The sequence below is a fragment of the Oryza brachyantha genome, chromosome 3, assembly GCF_000231095.2.
Source record: "Oryza brachyantha chromosome 3, ObraRS2, whole genome shotgun sequence".
NCBI classification, from domain to species: Eukaryota; Viridiplantae; Streptophyta; class Magnoliopsida; order Poales; family Poaceae; genus Oryza; species Oryza brachyantha.
The window spans coordinates 27772460-27791839 of NC_023165.2; the positions used below are offsets into that span (position 1 = coordinate 27772460).

The window sequence follows — 19380 nt, forward strand, 5'->3', positions numbered from 1 at the left end:
CTTATAAATCAAAATTTAAAATTTCAACGTTAAATTTAAAGTTTTATCATTTTAGTTTATTTTTTAAGCCTGATTTCTAGATCGCTAAGGACACATATATAAAAATTTAATTTGTAGATTATTTTAAAATAAATATTCCATTTCGCCTTTTCTATTGAAAATGCCAAAATATACCTCCTTAGATTCGTGTACAATTTTTGAAACCTTTCTGAATTTGTAGCAGCGTTGTTTTCTTTTACCCCAAATTTCTTAAATCCATGTATAATACTTAAAAATATTTCTTAGGGCCTCTTCGGTTTACAGGAATTTTGGAGTAATTGAACTGTTTACTCTGAAATTTCTGTAAAATTCCTGCGATTCGAAGAAACCCTTAATTTATAACGGCGTTTTCTTGAATCACACAAAAATCCCTAAATTCGTGTGTAACAACAATGAAACTGAACGGGACATTTGCATATGCTCTTGATGACGAGGACGAAACGTGGGTACTGGTTAGGCGACTTGTATGATCTGACGAGCTACGTGCTCATACTCGTAGTCGTGTGCAACCAAGGCACCACACAAGAAAAGGTTGCGAACATTGACCTGAAACCGCCAGAATCGGTCTCCTGTTCCTGCAAGAAATCTCTGCACTTGCTTCAGTTTGCTTCCCATTTGTTCTCCCAACTCGCAGAGGCAGCAGGCAGGTCGCCGTCCCAACTTTCTGCTCCAGATTCACCGAACCTGCCGGAAACGCGACCTCCTTCTCTCCGTCCATGACACGCGGGCCCGGCCGCGCCAAACCGCCCTTTAGAATCTTCCTCCAGTCCAACCCCCCGCCGCCGCGTGTCCTGCACGGAGCTGAAGCAAAAAAAAAAAAAATTACGAACGGCGACGACGACGAGCTGCTCGAACGCGCCCTGGGCCTCAGAAATTTTGGTTGGTCAGAGTTGCACCCCGGCACCTGGCCAGCCACGAGGACGACGACGAGAAGCCGAGGAGGCCAGACTACAATTCCTCCTCCTCTTCTTCCTCCTCCTCCTCTTCTTCTTCCTCCTCGCCGCCGCTGCTTCTGCCACTTGGTTCTTGTTATATACCAGAGAGCTTGCCACCACCAAACCATAGCTGCTGCTGCTGCTGTCGCTTATGGCCGGGGTGCAGGTGATGCCGGCGGTGGGGGCGGTGGCCACCGTCGACGTGAGGGCGGAAGGGAGCTGCAGGGCGGCCGGGCAGAGGCGGCGGTCGGGCGTGAGCCTGTTCGCCGGAGACTGGAGGCGGCGGCCTCGCCGGGCGGCGTGCACGGCCAGGGTGAGGGGCAGGAGCAGGCGGCAGCAGCAGGGCCTCGCCGTCGTCTGCAACCTCGCCGGAAACTACGAGGAAGGATTCGAGGACGTCCATGTGGTAATTAAGCTTTCTTGCTAGCAGTGGATGGAAATGTTTCAGATTTTGATGAACTTAGCAATTGATTACTTGTCTGATATACCTATTAGATCCTGAAAAAAACCATAAGGGAAAAATTCAAGATTCTGTTGCTGATAGAATGATGAGCAGGCTGCGATTGTTTTTGCTGGGTTTTTTTCATGGTCGAGATGAGTGAAGGAAAATTGATGTGATTTCTTGTTCTTTCTTTGTGCAGCAATTGATGAATTTCTTCACCTACAAAGCCGTGAAGACCGTGCTCACCCAGCTCTACGAAATGAACCCACCAAGCTACCGATGGTTCTACAAGTAAGCTATCCACCGTTCACCATTCCATCGTCAGAAAATTCAGGATCTCCCTGTCAGACTACTTAAATTGTGTTCTTGATTCTCTTTTTGTATTCAGCTTTGTTGCTGTAAACAAGCCTACAGATGGGAAACTCTTCCTTCGTGCTCTGGGCAAGGTTAAATAAACAAAACGACTGCACAGATGATTGAATTTTTGGAAATATGCAAATCCAATGCAAACTGAAAACTAAAGATTAATTTGCTTGAATGTCCCCTGTGTGTTACAGGAGAGGCAGGAGCTTGCAGAGCGAGTGATGATAACCAGGCTTCACCTGTACAGCAAATGGATCAAGGTGTGGTAACCAGGATTGCACTGTTCTAATTAAGATAATCTGTCATAAAGCTATGAACTTGTAGTCTCAAATGGTATTCTGAATTTCTTCATTTGTCAGAAATGTGACCATGCAATGATGTACGAGAGGATATCCGACGAGAACCTGGCGTTGATGCGAGAGCGGCTCATGGAGACTGTCATCTGGCCAACAGACGACACCAACACAGAGAAGATTGGCTAAAAACAAAGCTTTTGTCTGCCTGACGCATACACCTCCTTTTTGAGTTGCTGAACTTAATTAAAAACTTTAGCTCGATAGGTAGAGCAATTCTTATTCCTGCTTGAGTCAGATGTATGTATGTATGTATATTAAGTGTACAATTAATGTCTCAACCAGCCAGTGTAATAGTATGAGTACAAATTCAGAGTCCATTCAGAGTTATAGATTATGATCTAGCTGAGTGTGTGTGTGCTAATGTTTGGTCCATTTCATCGACACTGTACAAGTACAGCGTAGTAACCTGTAATTTGGACCAATTAAGTTCGTCGATACAATTTAGTCATAAGTTGCTACTCTGGTGTGCTGTTGATTACTACTTGACTCTAGAGAGAAGATATGGTAAATTTTACAACAGCACCTTATATACTGACATGGCCAATTAATGTCCTATTTTATACGTTGATCGATACAAATCACAATACAAATACAATGTAGAAGAGCAAATGTGTTGGAATATGTGAACTGAGGGTACCTTAGCTAGTTAAGCTTCATGGGAAACCTGCCCACCTGAATTAAACTCTTTACATGGATGCTTATATTTAGGACTAGTTATTCTTTACATAACTATCACTAACGAGACACTCATCATGACCATCAGATATGTTTTCTCAATTTTCGAAAATGCTTGTGCATGTGATTGTCTACGTTTATACCGTGTTTCAAGAAAATGTTGGAATGTGACGCCTTCATGGCAACTAAAATTGACTGTTTTTTAGGCATACTATTAGCACATACTATCTCCGTTTTATAATGTAAGATGTTTGATTTTGGTTGTTGCAATGTTTGACCATTCGTCTTATTTAAAAATTTAGTACAAATATAAAAAATAACAAGTTGTGTTTTAAGTTCTTTTGATAATAATAAAGTAAGTCACAAGCAAAATAAATGATATTTCTATAATTATTTAAATAAGATAAATGATCAAATATTGCAAGCAAAAAAGTTAAACATCTTAGATTATGAAACGGAAGAAATAACAGTTAGTAGTCGGTTATCCCATTTTGTTGGAATACCATTACCCATCCAATACTATTGGTAAGTTGCGCCTGTAACTTGACATATAATACAACGCATCACAATTTAATCTGACCATACTGGACCGCATAGAGCTAGGGAATACCATGACCGGCTCGTGGATAATCCGTTGTAAACTCAACGACATAAACTAAATTTTAATTTTAAAACTTAGTTTCATTCGAACCAAAGTCCAACCCTTGTTATCCACGGACCGACCCACGTTCCCTGTTTCGGCCCAACTAATACGGCCCGCATGGAGCTTTCATTGCCTTTCTGGGCTTCCGGTCCAACTACTACATCCCCGTTCTAAAATAAGTTTATTTTTTATTTTTTAAGATATGATGTTTAGATTTTCATCTTATTTAAATTTTTTTCTGATTATTATATGATAAAACATAAATGATAATTTACAAGTGACCATTTTTTTAAAAATAAATAAAATAGATTGTCAAACGTTGAACACAAACCTTTTTTAAGGCTCATGGACATGGCACACTGTCCTGTCCGGGCCCAACTACGTGGGCCGGATGGATCTCGCTGTTCCGTTTTGATAGTTCTGGGATCAGTTGTATCCGGTTTTACGGTCAAAGGACGAAAAACAGAGTGAACAATAGGTCGAGGGATCTCGAATGGACTTATTCCCCATGGATTATACGTTCCGAGATGGGCTGCACGCTGCTCGCTGCTCGCGATCCCGTTCCGGCCCAGTTCGCAGATGTCACGGAAACGGGAAACTGTTAGAGCGATGACACAATCAGCTGCTTGGCACTCCACATGCTGACATGCAGACTCGTCATCATCCTAACGAGTCAGTGAGTCACCGATCATATCATGCCTGATTCTGTCCACACGTCTTTACGCTAACATCGTGCTCAATTATTCCATCATGCATGAAAGCATAGAGCACAGTAAAAAAAAAAACCAGATCGGCCGTCCACCCGCTCTGGCCGTCGGTTCATGGCTTCACGGTCGAACCGTTAGTTTTTATTTATTAGTATATGATTTTATTTATATCACTTTTAATAAACAACCATAACAAATTAGTAAATTATATATAAACAAACCAATATATTTATTATTATATAGCCATAATATAACAAATAATTATAGAACGACAACCAGCTAATAAATTTATAATGTAATATTGCTAAAATATAAATTGAAAAAACAATTCAATTCTAAAAACCAGTTAGTTCACTGAAGACTGGCTGGTTCACTAAAAATTTGGGCAGTTCATCGAATTTTTACCGGTTCAATTTCAGGGTAATCTTTGAGCAGAACCGAACCACCGATGTTGTCTCTTTCGTTGTTTTGATTCAACCGATGGTTCGGTTGGTTTTTTTTTGATATAATCTTTTCGCTTATATTTATGCTTATAAGGTAAAATTTAAAATTTTAACTTTAAATTTAGAGTATATTATGGTGTTCTTTTGTTGTAGTTTATTTTTTAATCTTTACTTTTAGATCTCTAATAACACGTATATAAAAATCTTATGCACACATTATTTTTCATTTATAAATATGGCGTCCGGTTTTTTCACGGAAAAACCAAACAATGAGATTGCTCATTAGTTTATAAGTAGCTAATTCAAACACATGGTTCATCGGTTTCAAAATATAACAAAAATATAACAATCTATTAATGGATAAAATGCATCCTAGTATTATGAATATGGACATGACAATTTCAAAAACCCAAGATTGATGATAATACTACGAATGCGAATGGTAGTACTAGGATGTACGTGTACCCAAAAACCTAGGATTGATGACAATTTCAAAAACCTAAGAATGATTTTTTAAATAAACAAAATAATAATAAAAAATGTGTATATCTCCGTCTTTTGTTCTCACTGTTGTATGTATACTGTACGTGTGGAGCTAGAACGACCACGTACGCACGCGTAGACATTTGTATGTATACACGCACGCACGAATATATCCATTCGTATACTCGATCGGACGCACGTTTTCTTTTGAAATTGGATATATATGGAAAATATATAAAATAGTATATGTCAATTTATGTATGCATCCTGGGCGTTTACTCGAGTTGCTTGTTTGGCGATCAGAGAGTTAATGATTCGTCCGTTCTCTCGCTCCAATCCAAAAATTAATAATGATTAATTAATTCTACGTGGAATTTCTTGTGGGATGATTAATTGCGAGTTAGGCGAATCATAATTAGCAGAAAACTAAATCAAATTTATTCATGACCTTAATTTATTATGTTGCCAATTTATTCGTGAGTTTTCCTCCGATATGTTGAAACTTTGCAACGCTAAAAAAGGAGACGTAAGTACGTACTCGAGCTAGCGTGAAGTCGTCCCTGAATTAATTAACGAACTAATTAATCATTTCAGTCTCAATCATTAACAGTAGCTAGTGCATGCATGGCTTGACAGTCGACACGCCACGTGTCACGGCCTGAGCTAAACATTACGGCTCGACGGCTAGCTTTGACATCGCCATCATCTATGATTAGTTGAGGGACAAAGTGATCGATCCTGAGCCATTATAATTAACTAGCTAATTTGCTTCGAAAGAAAGCAGGGAATGTCCCCTTTGCCATTTAAAAAAAAACTCCCGGGCCCACACGTCAGCCTCTCGACAGACACACACAGTAGCGCGCTCTCTCTCTCTCACCAGCCTAGCTACCTAGCTAGAGCTAGCTAATCAAGTCTCGCTTTTTCATTCCGTACGTGTGTTGCAAAAAGGCGAGTGATTAATCGACGCCACGACGGAGGTGATTAATTAACCATGATTAATTAGCTTAGGTCGGTGTTAACCCACGTGGTTAGTGTACGTATACATTGCACACGGTACGTCGACGTGCGTGCGTACGTACGCTAGCTTAATTGAGCCGCCATCCATGGCGGATGGAGCTGTGCATGCATGCACATGCACATGCACGATACGTACGTACGCACGCATCAGCTGGTTTTCCTCTCTCTCTCCCGAAAGTAATACACACGCATGAAACGCTTTAGATTTTCATTGATTTGTTTTTTTTTTGTTTTTGTTTTTCACGCTTGTAGTTTCAGACATCGATCGAGTAGTTGACCTGATGGATCTATCACATGCACGTACACACGCTAGCTGCACTACTGTATCTCGATCTATGCATACATGCATGCATGGCGGCGAGATCACCGTGTTTAGACTTTAGACTCCTTTGTGGCTAGGTGTGTTATGTTAATCAGGTAGTAGCGTCCTTTAAACCATGTATATGGAATCCATCTTTTCGACTGTGCTTACGTGTCTATAAGCTAAAATTTAAATTTTATTGTAATTTATTTCTTAGCCTTAGATTTTGGATTTTTTAAGAACTTGTATATAAAAAAATTATGTATAAATTATGATTTATTTACAAATACGTACATCGTTCACTTTTTTCTTGAAAGCTGAACAATATCTCCCTAGATAGTAGTTTTTGGCTGAATCTCGTTAACTAATATCGCGTGTAAGAGTTACTCCATCCCATCGTTGACAAGATAAAAAAAAAAAGATGGATGTTAGTTGCCAATCCGTTGCAATTTCAGGCGCATTCTGTGTATCTGAATTCGGTTGCAGTGCCATGCCTGCAGCCTGAAGAATCTGTGTGGTCTACCTGGCCTGATGCGTGCGTGCGTGCAGTGTGCGTACGTGCATGGCGATCGGTGATATGTACGCGTGATGCGTGTGCAGCCACGAAGGCGTCAAGAGGCATATCTAGCTTAATCTAGGTTAGCTTAACTCCGCCATCTTCTTCTTCCGCGCAAGCACACGCAACATGCACGTACGTACGTACGTGTTCTTCCATGCATGCTGTTTGCTAGCTCGATCGCCCATGGAACCCCTCGCGCGAATCTAGCCAGCGCGTATAAATACCTCGCCATGGCCGCACCTTCGTCTCAAGCTTGCTAGCTAGCTAGCTCCATCTGTGTAGTCAAGTATTAGTTTCCTTGGTAGCTAGCTTGTGAGATTTGCAGTATGGAAATGGCATCCGGTGCGAGGAAGACGGTGATGTTCATGGCGACTGTCCTACTCGGGATGGCCTTCGTCCTCCAGTCCGGCGCCATGGCCAGAAATGGCGGCGGCGTGTTGAGTGACGGCGGCGACTCGGGTGGCGGTGAGGCAGGAGCTGCAGTGATGATAAGGAGGGGCAGGTCGCTGCAGGAGTCGCCGCCGGCGTTGTCGACGACGACGAGGCAGAGCGGGCTGTTCAGCCTCGACAGCTACGGCGCCCGCGGCGACGGCGAGGGCGACGACACGCAGGCGCTGGCGAAGGCGTGGAGCGCCGCCTGCGCCTCGCCGCGGCCGGCCGTCGTGCTCGTCCCGGCGGGCAGGCGCTACCTGCTCCAGCAGGTCACCCTCTCCGGCCCCTGCAAATCCAGCATCACGCTCATGGTACGTACCCATCGATCATATGGAGAACTGAAGCTGATTAATTAATGCAGCAGCTAGCTAGCACTGATCGATTAATCTTGCTGAAATTAATTAGTTCGATTTGATCATAAACTCTCCTGTGCTTTTACGACGCAGGTGAAGGGAACGCTGGTGGCGTCGCCGGACATGTCGAAGTGGAGCGACAGTAACAGGAGGTACTGGATCGTCGTCCGCGGCGTCGACGGCCTCGCCGTCGGCGGCGGCGGCACCATCGACGGCAACGGCGAGGTGTGGTGGAAGAACTCCTGCAAAATCAACAGCGCCCTCGTAAGTGTACTTACACTGAACAAAAATCACGTCAAGTCGCTATGAATGAATTGGCTTAATTAATTACACGTAGAAGAGGTGGTTAAATCAACGAGTTGGCGCCGTTTTTCCTGATGTGTGATGGTTTAATTACTTAATTATGCATGGCGGCTGCGTCAAATTAATTTTTCGTTTGCACGTTGCATGGTCCTTGACTTTCTACTTCTTTCATGTGATATTCAAAATTTTCAATTTAATTTGGTCAATTCTGATGGCCATGTTCGATCGCTAACCGAGTTCCATTTTCCTTTTTCAGCCATGCAAAGGAGCTCCAACGGTACGTGCATCAGTGCATACATGCAAATGCAATCTTTTGATCGGCCACTTTCATCTTTAAATTAAATAGATTTTGTTACAATACATTTTTGAATTTCTTTTGGCTAGTTTGAATTTTAGTTTGGTGAACATGTCTGTAATTTAATGAAGGCGCTGAGTTTCCACACGTGCAATAACTTGAGGGTGGATGGTCTGAAGATGGTGAACAGCCAGCAGATCCACATGTCAGTCGAGGATTGCACAGGTGTGCAGCTGGCCCACCTGTCAATCAACGCGCCCGGCACAAGCCCCAACACAGATGGCATCCACGTCACTCGCAGCAAGAGCGTCCAAGTCAGCGACTGCACCATCAAGACAGGTAGAGTAATTAACTAAAATTATTATTTTCTAAAATAAAACCAGAATTGTCAATTATGCAATAGAGTTCTAATTAGCTCATTTGTTGTTGTTAATCTGCAGGTGATGACTGCATGTCGATCGAGGATGGGACCCACGATTTACATGCCACGAGACTGGTGTGTGGGCCCGGGCATGGGATTAGCATTGGGAGCCTAGGAGATGGCAACTCCAGAGCTGAGGTGTCTGGTATCTTCATAGACACAGTGCAGCTCTATGGCACCACCAATGGAGCTCGGATCAAGACATGGCAGGTCAGTTCTCTCTCTTCCTGTAGAGATCTATATTGTTTCATGTGAAATTAGTATGAAATTTATCCAAACTTTGGAATTTCAATATAATCTGAGGAGGGTATACTGGTATGGCTTTTAATCTGTGCATTAGCAAATCCATGCAGGGAGGGAGTGGATACGCCAAGGATATCATATTCCAGAACATGATCATGAACAATGTCAAGAACCCAATAATCATTGACCAAAACTACTGTGACTCAGCTAAGCCATGCAAGGCACAGGTACTTAAAAAAAATAGTCAAACCTCACTACCAATCTTATATTTAACACAGGTGAATAGTACCACCCTCAGCAAGAAGCATCTAATTACACCCTGTATTGTAATGAATATGATTATCTCAGGGGTCAGCAGTGGAGGTCAGCAACGTGGTCTTCAAGAACATCAAAGGGACAACAACTTCCCAGATTGCAATCAATCTGAACTGCAGCAAGAGTTCCCCATGCTATGACATTGCCCTGCAGGACATTTACCTGAAAATTGTGGGTGACAGCAGTAGCACAGGAAGTACATGCCAGAATGCAAAATGGAGGAAATCTGGAATAGTTATTCCACAGCCATGCACAGGCACAAACTAGGGGGAACTGGACATGACAAAATTCATCAAACTGTATAAAGTGTGTATAAAAAAAAATCAAAAGAGACTAGTCACACTCATGCATACACTCATTGGGGTTTGTATCCTGAACCTGCAATGCAGTGTGCCTACAAGGCTATAGAGTGTGTATTTGTTAAATTTATTCAAGCCAGATACCTGTAAATTCTTTTATACAGAGCAACAGCACAAAGCAGCAAATACTTCAGGCTTAATGTTAGTGGGAATTATTAATTGGGCTAAGGCCCATATGTAGAATAATTTCTACGAAAATAACAAAATCCCACCTCATGGAAGCATGCATGAGAACATTTAGTACCACTTTGCTAGTTTTATGAGAGTGAGACCTCCTTAAATAGGAGAGTGCTCTCTAGGCTCTTGAGCAAGAAGGAAATAGAGCAACACACGCACGCACTCGCTCACCTGGCCTGGCCCTGGCCCTGGCACGGGACGGGACGGGACGGGTGGCGCGCGCACGACATGCGCGTGAATGGTCCGTCAAAATTGGCTCCTCGTGCTTGCGCAGATGGTTTGCCTCTCCTCTGTGTTGCGCCGCCGTTGTCGTCTACTCCGTCCCCTTCGCCGGCGTGCACCAGCGATCGGGAAAGCAGGTCTCCGGAACCATCGTCCTTGTGAAGTCCTGCACCGGGAGAGGAGTGAAGTCCTGCACCGGGAGAGGGGGAATAAGGCCGGTGCAGAATAAGGTTTTTAGGAAGCGCTCTGCGTGACTGCTTGCTGTTCGTCAACGACGGCTCGTCTTCCCCGTCGATCGGTCGCGGCTCGCCATCGTCAACATCCTACGCCGCGAGTCGTTCGTGCTGCTTCCAATCCTCTTCAAAACAACCTTACAATGTCATGATTTATTTACGCGATAGATTAAATCATTATGTGCTTATACTTTCAACAATCCAAAAACCTTATTATAGGCACTCTGATTTTTCGATGGCTGGTTTTGCCGATGCACTGAGGCCGGATAAATTCACCAGTGTGCACTTTAAGAGATAGCAGATCAGGGTCACTCTGTGGCTGACGGCTATGAAGTGCTTCTGGGTTAGTACTGTTAAACCTGAAGGGATTCTGACTGCTGAACAATAGAAAGAATTCGAGGAAGCCACTACTATGTTTGTAGGAGGAATTCTTAGCGTTCTTGGTGATCGTCTTGTAGAGTCATATATGCATATGACTGACGCTAAGGAGTTGTGGGATGTGCTGAATACCAAATTCGGTGCCACTGATGCTAGCAATGAGTTGTATATCATGGAGCAGGTTGAAAACCGTTCTGTGGTCGAACAGGCTCATGATATACAAACCATCGCTAAGGAACTCGAACTCCTAAAGTGCGCCTTACTCGATAAGTTTGTAGCTGTGTGCATTATTGCGAAGCTTTCCTCCTACTTGGAGAAATTTCGGCGCTGCACTAAAACACAAGAGACAGGAATATTCCGTTGAGGGTTTGATTTCGTCTCTTGATGTTGAAGAGAAGGCTCGGGCTAAAGATGCTGCGTCTAAAGGCGATGGGGGACAGTCAAGTGCTAATGTGGTGCACAAGCCCTCTCACAAGAACAACGGGAAATTCAAAGCCAAGCAGAACACTAACTTCAAGAAGAAGGGTAACAATGACAACAAAGAAGAGAGAACTTGCTTCGTGTGTGGTATGCCTAGCCATCTTGCTAGGAGGTGCCCACGATGCAAGGGCATGAAGGCACCTGTTGGACAAACATCTAACTCTGTCAATGTGACCATTAGCAAGACTGAAGATGAGACAGGGTATGGTAATTTTACTACTGTTCTTTCAGTCAGTCAATCTACTAATTGGTGGGTTGATACAGGAGCCAATGTATATGTTTGTACTGATATCTCATTGTTTACCTCTTATCAGGCCATCCGAGATTCCTCCGTCCTAATGGGGAATGGGTCGCATGCTTCTGTTCATGGTGTTGGCATAGTGGATCAGAAGTTTACTTCGGGAAAGATCGTGCAGCTGAAGAACGTGCAGCATGTCCCTACTATCGACAAGAATCTCGTTAGTGGTTCCTGTCTATGTAGACACAGATTTAAGTTAGTGTTTGAGTCTAATAAAGTAGTCGTGTCTAAACATGGATATTTTATTGGTAAAGGCTATGAGTGCGGAGGCTTGTTCCGCTTTTCCCTTTCTGATTTTTGCAATAAGTCTGTGAATCATATTTGTGGTAGTGTGGATGATGAGACTAATGTTTGGCACTCACTTAATGTTTGTGGGAATTATTAATTGGGCTAAGGCCCATGTGTAGAATAATTTCTAGGAAAATCATAAAAGCCCACCTCATGGAAGCATGCATAAGAACATTTAGTACCACCTTGCTAATTCTATGAGAGTAAGACCTCCTTAAATAGGAGGGTGCTCTCTAGGCTCTTGAGCAAGAAGGAAATAGAGCAACACGCGCGCGCTCGCTCGTCTCGCCTCGCCCGGGCTCGGTCAAAATTGGCTCCTCGTGCTTGCGCAGATGCAGCTTCTTTTGCAGTTTTGTTTTGCTGCGTGAAACGAAAATTCCGGTGATCAGTTTTTGAAAACCTATCGTATCGGATTCTTTCTTGCACGAGATAGCATAGAGTCCGGATAGGTTACGCGCGGCCTATCCGGTTCCGTTACGACGTGGTAGGCGTGCTGATCACACGTCCTATAAATACCGGACCGCTACCTCGTTGCAACGGATGTGAAAAATAATCTAGGGTTTGCCTCTTCTCTATGCTGCGCCCGCCACTCGTCTACTCCGTCCCCTTCGCCGGCGTGCACCATCGATCGGGAAAGCAGGTCTCCGGAACTTTCGTCCTTGTGAAGTCCTGCATCGGGAGAGGGCGAATAAGGTTTTTGAGAAGCGCTCTGCGCTTGCTGTTCATCAACGGCGGCTCGTCTTCCCCATCGATCGGTCGCGGCTCGCCGTCGTCAACATCCTACGCCGCGAGTCATTCGTGCTACTTCCAATCCTCTTCAAAACAACCTTCGGTACAGATCAATTATGTTTAATCTAGTTCTGCGTCTATTTAATCTATTCGTATGTAGCTATTTCACATACATGTTTAGATTAGATCTATACATGTTGGTTGATCTATGTGCTGTCATGTTTTCGCTTTACAATGTCATGATTTATTTACACGATAGATTAAATCATTATATGCTTATACTTTCAACAATGTTGATATGATATGTCCCATAAAATGCAAATTTCCTCGACATTAGTTCTACTAGCTTAATTATCAACACAGGAACACCAAGGTACCACAAACTAATACTACAGAACAATCCTTCTGGCAGTTCATATCTTATGGTAGACTATATATATAGTCAACCACTAATAATTTTCACAACAGAACAGGTTGTTGATGCTTCACATACTATCTTGCTCACTCCTAGCAGTTGATGCCACACTTCTGGGTATCAGGACCTGTGACGCCGGGTAGTGAACGGATCGATACGAACCCACAGCAAGGAGAAAATGGACGCGAGGAGGATGGCCCAAACAACAACGATGGTCGGCGTACGGTTCTGCCGACCCATGAGACCCTTGAGGAAGGGGTACAGGTGGACAATGACCCAGAAGGCAAAGAAGAGCTTCCCAAAGAGCGGACCCCATGACTGGTAGCCACTGTTGATCGCATAGGAGATACCAGCAACAACACCAACCAGGTTGATGATCAATATTGTGGTTGGTGGGATCAGAAGCGTTGTCCACTTGAACATGTAGAGCTCAGCAAAATCGCCTTCTTCATCAGAGGCCTTTGAGGTGACAGTGAAGCTGGTATCAATACCAGCAAGGACCTTCAGAAGACCCTGGAAGACCGCAAATAGATGTGCAGAAATACCACCAATAACCCAAAATTGCTCATTCCTCCACCATTCATCGATGCCAACACCACTCCACCTCATCTCAAGGATACCAGTAGCAAAGATTGACTGAAAGAGAGAGATAAACCAAATACTTGCAAAATTGCTAATCTGCAATTCAAAAAAGTTGGTAAGTACAGTCTGTTTTCTTATTTTGTCTGCACAAGAACAAACAATTGCTCCGCATTTTTACCTCTGGGATGATGAACTTCCCAGTGAGAAGACAAATAGCCGGCAATATGCAGTACAAGAGGAGTGAGACAGATGTGAGTGGATAAATAGTGGTGTTGATGTAAGCAAATCTCTCCAGAAACTTAAGCCGTCCTCCGTATCCATACCATATGGGGCAATGCCTGCTAAAAAGAATTTCTACAGAACCAAGAGCCCACCGAAGCACCTGGTTCAGACGATCTGAAAAGTTAATAGGGGCAGAACCCTTGAATGCTGGTCGCTTAGGCATGCAGTAGATTGACCACCAGCCTCGCGCATGCATCTTGAACCCAGTGAGAATATCTTCTGTAACAGAACCATAGATCCATCCAATCTGCAAGTCATATAGCATTATAAGTTCATAACAAAGTTAAAAAGGCCCTCCTCCGGTGCATTTTACTGGTAGTATTATACTACCAATAGAACCAATCTCATCCGTTGATTTAAAAGAGTATTTTGGTACTTGTTAATTAATTGATTAGTAGTATTTTCGTAATTTTGTTTTTTGGCAATAAAGATCACAATAAAAAGGACGATATTATCCTTTCAAATTTGTACTACACCTAATATTATTAATAGTATAATTTAATCACAGCCGTCCGATAAAAATAGATTAACGGTGTGGATTAAATTCTACTACAAGTAGAATGCACCGGAGCCACCCCCAAGTTAAAATTGCAACTGGGGAGATGCCAATTTAGTAAACTTCACATGAACTCAAAAGTATGTGTGCAAATCAGAACAAAAACCGAATTGCGTCCTTACTATTATAGAAGAAAGATCATTTGATATCGCAACATTTTCTGTTACATTTGTAGTAGCATGTAATGCAGAGCATGATTGCCAAAGACTGCTAATACAATAGCTTTATTACCTCAGTTCCCCAGTCACTTTTGTCTTCATAGCCACAGCTGATAACATGTATAGCTTCTTTCAGAAGAGATTCTGGAGTTGCAGATTGAGGGACACCACCATATTCCATCAGAGTGGAGGCTACAAAAACACTAGATTGGCCAAATCTTTTCTCCAAGCTCATTTGAGACGTCAGCAGTGATTTCTCATCATCAAATCCAGAACCTGCCACAAAAATGATGTGCCAGGTGAAATATATGGGTAAGAAAAAAAAAGTTAAACCTAGTGTTTTGTCCTCCCCTCCTAAGCATATGCAGAATACTACGAAAAAAGTTGTGTGGTGCGATGCAATGCAGGTAGTCAGATATCATTAAAAGTCTAAAAGTCTAAGAGCAAAAATATGTAATTCAACCAAAAAGAACAACTCAATGGAACCTTCAATCCCTTCCTCTATATCTTCAAGATTAAAAACTGGCACAGAACTGTCCACATGCTTGTGTGACTTCTCTTTTCCGAGCTCTTCTTCTTCGACTTTGCTGTCTTCTTTTTCCCCCCAAAGAGCGAACAGAAGAAACCTGGCTTCTTCTGTTTAATAGGGGGTTCATAACCATAAAGAGCTGTTCTGTTGAACACGCAACCAGTTCCCACGTAAACTGGTCCTTGGATACCATCGAGACCTCTCAAATTAATCTGCAGCAAGCAGAAATGAAGATAAGTTACTTGAAAGTCCAGAAATGTTAAAGTTCATCACATAGCAACATATATATTGCCGATCCATCAACACTGACTGATGCTTGCTAAAGAGTGAAGTGAAGTGTCCAAGAATATTAAAGAGATCCAAGCTTACATCAAAAAACACTGTGTTCCTGTTTGCATATCGATCATTTCTGTCAATACCGTCAAACCTCTGAGGAAATTGGACATAACAGACACGCCTTCCTAGGTTTGGATCCATAAGGAAGCACATAGCCTCTCGGAGAGCTTTGCTATTGTTGATGTAGTGATCACAGTCAAGATTCAACAAGTATTGTCCATTAGTAAGGACAGCTGATACACGAACCTGCGGTTTCAAAATCCATATATCAAGTAGTTGAATAAAAAAAAATACTTAAGCAACACCATTTCAGCTACTCACAAGTGCATTCATGGCACCAGCCTTTTTATGGTGTTGGAATCCAGGGCGTTTCTCACGAGACACATAGACTAGACGGGGAAGCTCATTGCCCTCAGTATCAAGGCCACCACTATGACCAAGGAAAACCTGAGCATGACCAGAAGTTGTAAGAAAATTGCTAGATCGATAACCACACCACAATGGAAGTGATCTTTACCTGAATCATCCCAGGATGGTCTCTGGTATTGTTACCAGGCCAAGGTGTGCCATCTTGCATTATCCATCCTTCCTCAGGAACTTTCTGTGCCTTGGCAACGAGTGCATTAATACGAACTTTAAATTCTTCATATTCCCTCTGGAGTTTGGTTTTGCAAATTGCACTAGACATTAATGTGAGGTAACAACAACCAAAAAAAGTACAGCCAAAAGGTAAACATATAGAAAAAATTTACCTTCATGGCACGGCGATCTTTAACAAAAGAAGCCTGAACTTTGTCTTTCAAGTAATCAATCTTTTGTGTAAAGTACCACTCTGGAGCTCTGGGTTCTATGCTGTACTTCTTACAGAATGGTACCCATTTTCTAGCAAATTCTGAAGTCTCAGCAAGCGCATCAAAACTCAACATTGCAGCTCCATCATCAGACACATAGCAAGATACCTTATCAACAGGGTAGTCCACGGCAAGGATGGAAAGCACAGTATTGGCAGTAACAAGAGGAGGTTCTTTCATAGGATCCACGGTACTGACAAAAATGTCAACAGGAGCCAATTGAGATGGTTCACCTTCTCGGTCATACCTGAGAGCGCAAGTGATATAGTGCTGTTGTGAATAATCAGTACTATGGTGCCAGTGCAGGAATTGTGTATCGGAGGTAAATATTGTACTTCACCTTAAAGTCAGCCTATCCAAGTAAGTTTCACGGTTGATTGGGGACCACTTGGGGAACTGATCCAGAATCCAGGATAGAGCAAACCAAATCTCACATAGACAGAGAGCAACCATAGAGGATATGCATTACGCACAGGATTTGTGATACGGTAGTGCAAGAATATACATAGGATAATCAAGCGTAACACAATAACCATTCTGTAGGGATTTATTCTGGATGACGAAATCGGCACTTTTCTCGACAGAGGTTGGCGAGTTTCATCATTCCTGCAATACAGATGGCACAACATTTATTGTGGTGAGTTACATGAGAAGCAGCATTTATAAGGTTCAAAGATGTACATCCATTTAGGATTTAAATGGGAATATTGCCTTGCTTCAACCCAAGGCATACTTGTAAAGCAAACCAATTGGATTCCAAAATATGCAAGGAGTCCTATGTTCTTCAGGGCACAAACTAGGGCAAGTTGATGCACCATATAGAAGACACTCTATTTTAGGGTATAAACGACTGAATTAACTACTATTGAAATGCACCGTTTAGGACCTTGGGAAGTGTACCCACGAAAATCCAAAGTCTCTCATTGGAAACAAACGGGGCCTAATTACTGGTAGAATTCATAAATGACTAATGATAAGAGAAGCATGTCAGGACTCACAGTAAGGCATCCTCCATGTTATAGTCAGTAGATGCATCAATGTCACCAACTTCACGACCTTCTGAAGGAGCAATGCTTGTACCATTAGTCATGGGAAGTGCACCCTTGTCCTTCATTTTCCAGCCATCTACTCTCTCTTTCCAAGCAGCATTGCGAAGGCTACCAGAAAACTCCCTTGATTGGTTTGCTGTGACCAAGAAAGAATAATTACATTTTCACAGTTAATGCAACGGAATGTGAGATCTTGATGATATAGTTGATAGATAGACTTACGTGAATGGTTCACATAGGGAAATGGATGGCCACGTTTGCCAATGTTCCCAAGAGGAGACATCATATGATCAGGGGATGCTCCAGGAATTTCACCTGAGATCTATAAAAGTAATCCAGATGAAGAAACTAAATATAAGTTCCATTTTCGCATATAGCCTGAAGGGTTAACGACTTCATGCTATCAACAAAAAGACCAATTAACCTGGCTGTGAGTGAGTGGCGGGATATATACGCGAGGGATTTCACCACTGTCATACTTTGGATGACCAATCTCACCACTGTCATACTTTGGATGACCAATCTCATCATTCCTCCCCGAGTTCATGCGCCAGGTGAGCATCCTCTCGGCAATCTTGTGCTTATGGTCCTGGTTGCCGGTTGGGTAGTTTACATCACTAGCATCATCTGCATCAACATCCTCACTTTCATCTATCGGTGGGCTCCCTAAATCAATGATCAAATATCTTGTTAAGCTCGATAAATTCACTCCCATTTCCCTCTCTCAGTAGAAATTACCCATAATGGAGAAATTATTTTTTCACTGCCAACTCAAAATACAACCCACTAAAGAACATGACTCTGTGCTATCAATTCAGTACATTCGCTATGCATATAATATATTCACAATGCAACAATCCGATTGAATTTACGAGATGCTCTTGGTGCATTATAGCTGTTATTAATCAAAGATGAATCATTTCGGTGAAATCTAACAGAAGGATGAATGAGTAATACCCTTGTGGCGCTTGTACTTGGTCTTGCACTGCGGGCACGCCTGGCTACCGTCCTTGCGCTCGTACTCATAGCAGGGCCGGCACACCGGGAACCCGCAGACGTCACAGGCGGTGAACAGCTCGCCGTCCGCCGTCGTGCCCACGCCGTCGCCGCAGATCTGGCACACCTGCCCGTGCTTCCCTGATTTCTTCGCGGCGCACACAGAAAACACAAAGTGAGAACAAGGCGGGAGCTTCAGAGTTCAGACCAACGCACACCCACACGCGACAAATCAAGCACCAATCTTTCCCCCCGAAATGCAACTCACCGCAGCATCGCCGCCGCCGTCCATGGCGCCTGAACCAAGAACTCACCAATCCCAATCAGCAAGAACACTCCCCCACTAACGGAGCGGACTCCCGCCAATTCACCGCATTCCGCGGCCACCACCAGTCCACCACGAACCAAACCAAGAAACCCAAACTCCCCCCAAGTCCGGCAATCAATCACCCACCAAATCGCCTAGCACTCAGGCGCGCCGACCTCGCCGCAGCAGCAGCTGGACGGAGACGGTGCAAATCCGCCTCGACAAGATTGATTAAATGGTGCGCGACGAGGAGGAACAAGAAAAGGACCCGGGCGGCGGCACCTCCACCAGCGACGGCAAGGAGCCAAGCCCGAATCGCTTTCCTCCTCGGGGGTTTAGCGGTTGATCGGAGATTAAAACCCTGTAAAAATTTCAGATTTTGCGTACGTTCGACGCTTCGATTGCTGCTGGGTTTTCGTTGGCTCCCGTGGGGTTTAGGAGGAGCAGGGAGTGAAGGGGAGTGCGGATACAGGGTGGATGGGGTCCACCTGGCAGTGCGCGTCGGACCGGCTCGTGGTCGCATGCGGGCAGAAAGCGTCACCGGGATGGACGGGTGGGGCCGGCTGTCAGTTAGCGGGAGGGCGCGTGACAGCTGAGGATAGGTGCTAGGCCGCGTTCGGCAGGCACTCCCGGTTAACTTAACTTATTTTTCCACGCGCACGCTTCTCGAACGCAACGGTTAAATAGTGTATTTTTTAAAAAAAATTATAGAAAAAGTTATTTATATATTTATATATTTTTTAATAATTAATTAATCATATACTAGTCTATAACTATATTTATGTTTTTTTTCATCGAGTAAGTTAACTTACCTACACCCTTATCGAACG

At 43.3% G+C, this 19380-nt stretch overlaps 3 protein-coding genes across 3 annotated transcripts; 2 read left to right on the forward strand and 1 right to left on the reverse strand.

The window, feature by feature from the left end:
- The first annotated feature begins 906 nt into the window (after window positions 1-906).
- On the forward strand, window positions 907-2583 carry LOC102722381 (chaperonin-like RbcX protein 2, chloroplastic). Its single transcript, XM_006650702.3, has 5 exons — window positions 907-1380; window positions 1616-1707; window positions 1805-1862; window positions 1974-2039; window positions 2139-2583. Exons 1-5 carry the CDS (start codon window positions 1126-1128, stop codon window positions 2259-2261), a joined length of 594 nt encoding a protein of 197 aa, XP_006650765.1. The 5' UTR covers window positions 907-1125; the 3' UTR covers window positions 2262-2583.
- Window positions 2584-7239: 4656 nt separating this feature from the next.
- Window positions 7240-9919, forward strand: LOC102705334 (polygalacturonase-like). Its single transcript, XM_015835048.2, has 7 exons — window positions 7240-7706; window positions 7842-8012; window positions 8308-8328; window positions 8478-8685; window positions 8787-8977; window positions 9121-9237; window positions 9359-9919. The coding sequence occupies exons 1-7, from the start codon at window positions 7290-7292 to the stop codon at window positions 9590-9592; spliced, it is 1359 nt and encodes a 452-aa protein (XP_015690534.2). The 5' UTR covers window positions 7240-7289; the 3' UTR covers window positions 9593-9919.
- Window positions 9920-12749: 2830 nt separating this feature from the next.
- On the reverse strand, window positions 12750-18896 carry LOC102722660 (probable cellulose synthase A catalytic subunit 2 [UDP-forming]). Its single transcript, XM_006650703.3, is given in 17 exon segments — window positions 12750-13038; window positions 13040-13582; window positions 13665-14015; window positions 14556-14758; window positions 14969-15038; window positions 15041-15223; window positions 15381-15593; window positions 15669-15794; window positions 15865-16002; window positions 16100-16445; window positions 16539-16635; window positions 16638-16804; window positions 17197-17383; window positions 17470-17569; window positions 17672-17913; window positions 18205-18391; window positions 18512-18896. Coding segments are annotated over 17 exon segments (3219 nt in total). The 5' UTR covers window positions 18536-18896; the 3' UTR covers window positions 12750-12996.
- Window positions 18897-19380: the final 484 nt, after the last annotated feature.

What these genes read in the sequence shown, in the direction of transcription:
- LOC102722381 (XM_006650702.3), top strand. Translation starts at nt 1,126, where the DNA reads ATGGCCGGGGTGCAGGTGATGCCGGCGGTGGGGGCGGTGGCCACCGTC. An exon ending in AGCTACCGATGGTTCTACAA is followed by an intron (nt 1,708 to 1,804) that starts GTAAGCTATCCA and finishes TTTTGTATTCAG; the next exon opens with CTTTGTTGCTGTAAACAAGC. An exon ending in TCCTTCGTGCTCTGGGCAAG is followed by an intron (nt 1,863 to 1,973) that starts GTTAAATAAACA and finishes TGTGTGTTACAG; the next exon opens with GAGAGGCAGGAGCTTGCAGA.
- LOC102705334 (XM_015835048.2), top strand. Translation starts at nt 7,290, where the DNA reads ATGGAAATGGCATCCGGTGCGAGGAAGACGGTGATGTTCATGGCGACT. An exon ending in CATGCAAAGGAGCTCCAACG is followed by an intron (nt 8,329 to 8,477) that starts GTACGTGCATCA and finishes AATTTAATGAAG; the next exon opens with GCGCTGAGTTTCCACACGTG. An exon ending in CGACTGCACCATCAAGACAG is followed by an intron (nt 8,686 to 8,786) that starts GTAGAGTAATTA and finishes GTTAATCTGCAG; the next exon opens with GTGATGACTGCATGTCGATC.